Genomic DNA, 6,000 nt, shown 5'->3' on the forward strand with positions numbered 1-6,000 from the left:
GAGCACATGGGTACCTAGTAGTAGGCATTTATGTTTCATATATTTTTTTGGACTTGATTAGTAGTTTGGATTTGGATTTGGTACTCTAGAATTCTTTTTTTTTAGTATATACTTTATTTCATCAGATAATGGATATTTTTATAAATTTCAGCATCTAAAAATATAAATAATGGGGGGGACGTCTAGCGCCAGCCCATGTTTTTTAAGAAAATACAAGAGAGAATTCTCTCTTTCATTTCTTATGCATGTGATTTGCAGGTAAATATATTCTTGAAGATCTCCATGGATCAGAGAGGGTATGAAGCCCGAGGGGGATCATCTCTTCTTATCTTTTCTTCTTGTCCAAAGGTAAGCTTCTAAGTTTCATTCTTCTTCTTTCTTTTCATTCAAAAAAAAAGAAAAAAAAGAAAAAGAAAAAAAAAGAAACCTTAGAAGTATTCGATCATCTTCTTCCTTCAACCTAAACAACCTAAGAGAATCCATCCATACGTCCTTTCCTAAGGCCATATGCACGGGTGTGTGCACGCACGTGCGAGGGTGCACACGTGGTAGCCCTTCTGCTATTTTTTTCCCCTTTTGTTTCCTCACAAAAACCTCTTTTATGAAACCGTAACCCATCCCAAATCTAAAGCCTAATATAATTTTTACCAATTTATAAACCTTAAGTTTCTAATTTTCAACCTAAAACCTTAAATCTGGAATTTATTTGTATGTTGGGGTTCTTTTTCCTACGCTTGAACAAGGTTCCTACATCTCACATGGTCTTTTCTTTCATGATTTTATATCTGTTATGTAGTGTGGGATGATGACTTTTGCTTGGAACATGAAATATTAAATCTGAAATTTTCTAATTTTGTGGAAGAATGATTGAATTTTATACTTGCTTTATTTTGCGAAAATGTAAACTTTGATCTTTGTTAGTAAATCTCATCATAAAGCATTCATCCTGCATCAGAACAATAGTGTTAGTTGTTGCTCCCAATGGGGCTTGCTTAGTGTAGAAATTGCAGTTATGAGAGAATTTCTTTTAATAAAGAGTCTGGTTTCTCATGAAGAAAACTGAGCTATCAAGCTTTCATTTGGGGCACGCCGGTAAGAAATATTTTTACTCGGGGGTTAGGAATCTGACTCTTGTATACAAGATTCCAAGTCTCCGGTCTATCTCCACCATTGCAACAATCCCATTCTTCCCTTTAAAACTACGCTAGGAAGATCCAAGAGTGAAGTAAAATTTTTTAATATGATGCAATAATGTAAACAAGAAAAGAAATTCAAGGTACACGAGTTCTCACCTTCTAAACTAAGTGATTCAAATAGTGAAAGTAAGATGGATACTTTCAGTTCCTGGTTACTTCTAATGAAGATAGATGGTGAAAAATAATGCAATATAGATGTCGTTGCCAATTTGAAGAAGAATAAGATAAAGAGGAGGAGAAAAGAGGATACTGACTTTGATATGCTTCTTAGCAACGGCAAGATGGAGGATAGTGTTGTGTTCATCATCCTTCATTTTCACAAACTCATTATCTTTACCATCCTGTACACAATCTAAGAGCCACTTCACGGAGTTAAGGCGGTTATGATTCACACAAAGGTGCAAAATCTGCTCCCTTTGACTCGTTAAGACCCGAGTAGCTGCTCTCTTTTTATCAACTAACACCTTCACGACCTCCTCATGACCGTTGAGTGCTGCTATATGGAGAGGAATCCTTCCATGTTTATCACGAACAAGGCACATATCGGCGTCGAGCGCCAATAGTTCTTTTACCATTTCTACATGCCCTTTTGCTGACGCCAAATGCAAAGACGAAGATCGTTCAGAGTCTAATACACGCGTGAGTTCCGGCTTTCTTCTTAAGATAATCTTTGCAAACTCGACGTGATCAAATAGAGCTGCTATGTGCAAAGGGGTCTCCGCAAAATCAGCTGCCCCATCGAGAATGTTAGCATTTCCTTCAAGCAATGTGGACAAGGAATCAACATCGCCCATTAGAGCTGCTTCGTGAAGCCTGGCATCCATTCTCTATCTCTCTCTCTCTCTCTCTCACAGACAATTATCTTCTTCTTGTGAAGCAAAGTTGTTTGAGATGAAGACTTCCACACTGACTCCGACTATTTATACGGAAATTGTGAAGCCGGACGCGGTTTGGCTAGTGATATGACGTGGGGCCCACCGTGATGTAAGGGTTTTATCCACGCTGTTCATCTACTTTCTCAGATAATTTTACGGCAGTATACCAAAAATGAGGTAGGTCGTTGGTCAGGACGCAATCGGCTTCCGCTAGTGACGCTGCAACTAGCGCTGGCTAGTGGTCGGTGCTCTGTGGCCAACAATGATGTATGTGTTTTATGCACATCGTCCATCCATTTTTCATTTTTAAAGATAATTTTAGCGATTTATCCCTAAAATTGGAAGCGGATTGGCTGGTGTACCATGAAATCGGATTGCGTGCTGAGTTACTCGCGAGGCTTTTATCGTACTGAGTAAACTCTGTTGGGCCCACAATGAATGTATGTTGTTTATCCACGCCGTCCATCCGTTTTTTCAGCTCATTTCAAGTGTTGATCCCAAAACTGAAGCATATTAAGAACTCAATTGGACCAGGAAACATTGGGAATAATGATTTCCACCATTGAAATTTTTCTTGGGCCTACAATGATGGCTTTTTTTTTTGGTTATCCAACCTGTTTATATGATCACACAGATATGGATGAAGAATCATGACCTTGAAAATTGCTGGTCATCGAGTCTTCCCTACGAATAGAGCGGTCCAAGTTCTGGAAGAAGAATCAATCGGTGAAGATCGTTTGATTAGAGTAAATCCGTGAAGTGGTTCATCCACGATGGGGCTCGCAATTTTGACGGTTCAGATTCACTTACATGCATGTCACACATCTAAGGTGGATGATACCACAACTTAAACATGGTGGTCCTAAGTCCAACGGGTCGAACCAAAATAACTGTCCATGCGTTTCTAATATCCAACCTTTCATTTGTATAATTGTCTAATATTTTTTTCGTACCATGAGAATCAGGCTGTAAAAAAAATCCGCCACATCATCTCATCTAGTGGACCATATTTGTATTTTGTCATTTATCAATGGATAGAAATTGTTTTCCATAATGTGGTCCAAAAATGAATGCATGGATCTTTTTTCCCAGAATATTATCCTCACAGACGGTCCAATCTATTGGAAGGGTTGGATTTCTCATCAATATGATGAATGGAAGGTTTTATCCGGATGGACCACAACTTAAGGTCCAGCTGGTTGGAATTGAAACCTGATCTTTTTATTTACCTTTTTAACCTTCTCTTTGAATAAAATCTACGGTTCGAATATACAGTAGAAAGGAATTTGTGGTCAGATTATAAAGGCAGATTGGGAAATCTTTTTTTTTTTTCGTTTTTTTAACTTTCTCTTACCACGTTCTCACCGCCCCCCTTTCTTTCTTTCTCCGTGTTTTTCGCGTTTTTATATTTTTTCAACGGTCGTGGATTTGCTACTGAACACTTCAGTAGCGATGTTGCTACTGAAGTGATGTGGTCGCGTTTCATTGGCGCAAAAGTTGGGCTCGATTGAAAGCATTTAATGCTCCTCCGTTTAAAAATGAAACGCTGTTTACGGGCCGCGTTTATACTCGACCACGGAGGCATCCTCGTTTTGCTTTGATTTACAAAAAGCAGATTGGGTACTGAGCAACTCAGTATAGCGTATATGTATTTTATCCGATCCGTCCATCCATATTACCAAACATTTTAAGAGAATGAGACTAAAAATGAATTATGTACAAATCTCAAGTGGACCACATCATAAGAAACAGTATAAATTGAATGTCTATTGTTGAAAATTTTTTGGGGGCTACAGAAGTTTTGGATGAAGCTGATATTTATGATTTCTTTTAATACATGTGTGTGATCTTTTGAATAGGTTGGATGACAAATAAACATCACTGTAGGAGCTAAAAGGTTTCAACGTCGAACATCATTATTCCCACCGTTTCCTGTGGTACGGTCCACTTGAGATCCGGATATACTTCAATTTTGGGCTTCACCGCTCCAATCAATTGTAAAAACGGATGGACGGCGTGGATAAACCACATACACTCAGGATGGAGCCAACAAAGTTCACTCAGTACAACCTAATTGAATTTCTTTATTTTCCCTCCGCAACATGGTTCTCTTCTTCTCTCTGTTTTTCTGCGCGCGACACATGGTAAATTCTAAATTATCTTTTTTTATCAAATCTTTCAATAGCTGGGATTTTCTTTTGATGATTAGGGTCATGATCTTACAGTACTTCAAGTTTGTTCGGTTTAAAATTTGAATTTCAAGCGGTTGTATGATTTAGAAGCAGGGCCACTGGGAATGTCGCGTCTAATCAGCCACTTCTACGCTCAACCGACTGAAGGGACTTTGTTGAATTCTATGATATAGAAGCTAGGGCCACTGGGAATGTCACGTCTAATCAGCCACTTCTACCCTCAACGGACTGAAGGGACTTTGTTGTATTCTTCCATCAGGAGAAGTACCGAAGATCGAGACTTATCTATCACAAGGATAACAGAGAGATAGGAAGAGACAGCACTGACGGAGAAGGAAAAGTAAAGAAAATAAAGATAATGTTCTGAGAAGTTTTTAACCGGTGAGCACTTAATCCAAAGATTCTGCGGCTCTCGTGAAGTTTTTAATGATGGGTATTCAATCTCCCCTGTATGGACAACTTAGCCTAGGATCTGCTTCATTTATGGGTTCGTAACCTAAAATAATTTGGCAAAATGGAAGGACGGCGTGGATAACATCTACACATCATGGTGGTCCCCCGCAGAGCACCGGACCGATTATTTTCCGGAGATGACGCAATCCACTTTCGTGTGGTTGACGCTGCTCTCTCCATGAATGCGTGCTAGGTGTGAGTAGACCCGGCTTCCGTACTGACTCGTTCACAGGTTTGCACCGGTGGGTGTGTGAAAATCTATGTAGGCCCAGCATAATATATATGCATTTTATGCCTGCGCTCCATCCATTTTCTTAGATCATTTTAGAACACAAGCTCAGAACTAGATCTCAGGTGGACCACACTATAAGAAACAGTGATGATTAAACACCTAACATTAAAACTTCCGCAGGGCTCAATATAATGTTTGTTTTCCATCCAACTTAGGACATGTGGTCTTAGATGAAGTAAAAAAGAAAAAAAAAAAAAACTTTTGTTACCCACTTATTGTTTTAATGGTGGGAGTTAAATCATCACTTTTTCTCAGGGCGTAGTCCACTTTAAAACTGGATCTGTTAATTTTTTCTGCTCATGGGCTAAAATTATCCATAAAAATAGATGGATGGCATGGATAAAATACCACACGATGAGGCCCACAGAGCGTTTCTAGCGCCAACCAAAAAGAATCTCGGTGCCAGAGGGCTTACCACAGAAACCGAGTATGTGGTTGTGCTCATCTGCCCAATCAGAGGTATGCAAGGATACGTTGACTTGAAGTAACGTATATGCTAACGTCAGTTATGCAAGTACACGAGACGTGGGTTTTTTTTTTTTTTTTTCTTACCCTGACGGATACCTAACTCTCCTTCGAGCGAACGTACGTGACACGGTTAAAAGAGGCACGTGGCTGTTGCTCATCTCAGCGCGAGATGTGTTCTCTCTTGCAGCGCCGAGCCTGAGCGAGCCGATGCAGATTTGGTGCTACCCGTCGTTGCTGAGAATTTGATAATCTCAAATTAAAGATTTATAATTACCATAAAAAAGAAGGAAAGAAACCACAAAAATATTAAGGACATGCTGAAGCATATATGATCACATTATCTTTAAAGTATTATTCGTTCATTCTCAAAGTAATTGATACTAGTGACAGGTTATAGGCAAATAGCTTTTAAGATACGACGAGACTGTGTGGTTCTGCATCCAACAAGCACAAAGAAATCACTAATGGAAGTATGTAAACACAATTTGCCGACAAATGAAAACTTAATGGAAAATTCTCAAGTC

The 6,000-nt window shown here is 39.2% G+C and overlaps 1 protein-coding gene across 1 annotated transcript in view; it reads right to left on the reverse strand.

Annotated features, from left to right (window-relative positions):
- The window catches only part of LOC131255531 (ankyrin repeat-containing protein At5g02620-like), a 33,385-nt gene extending 31,283 nt beyond the window's left edge, over positions 1–2,102 (reverse strand). The window contains exon 1 of the mRNA XM_058256265.1: positions 1,451–2,102. Within this exon, the coding sequence (XP_058112248.1) occupies positions 1,451–2,020 (570 nt within the window). The 5' untranslated portion in view covers positions 2,021–2,102. The remainder of the gene's footprint in view (positions 1–1,450) is intronic.
- Between the last annotated feature and the right edge of the window lie 3,898 nt (positions 2,103–6,000).

This window comes from Magnolia sinica, chromosome 9, assembly GCF_029962835.1.
Source record: "Magnolia sinica isolate HGM2019 chromosome 9, MsV1, whole genome shotgun sequence".
NCBI lineage: Eukaryota > Viridiplantae > Streptophyta > Magnoliopsida > Magnoliales > Magnoliaceae > Magnolia > Magnolia sinica.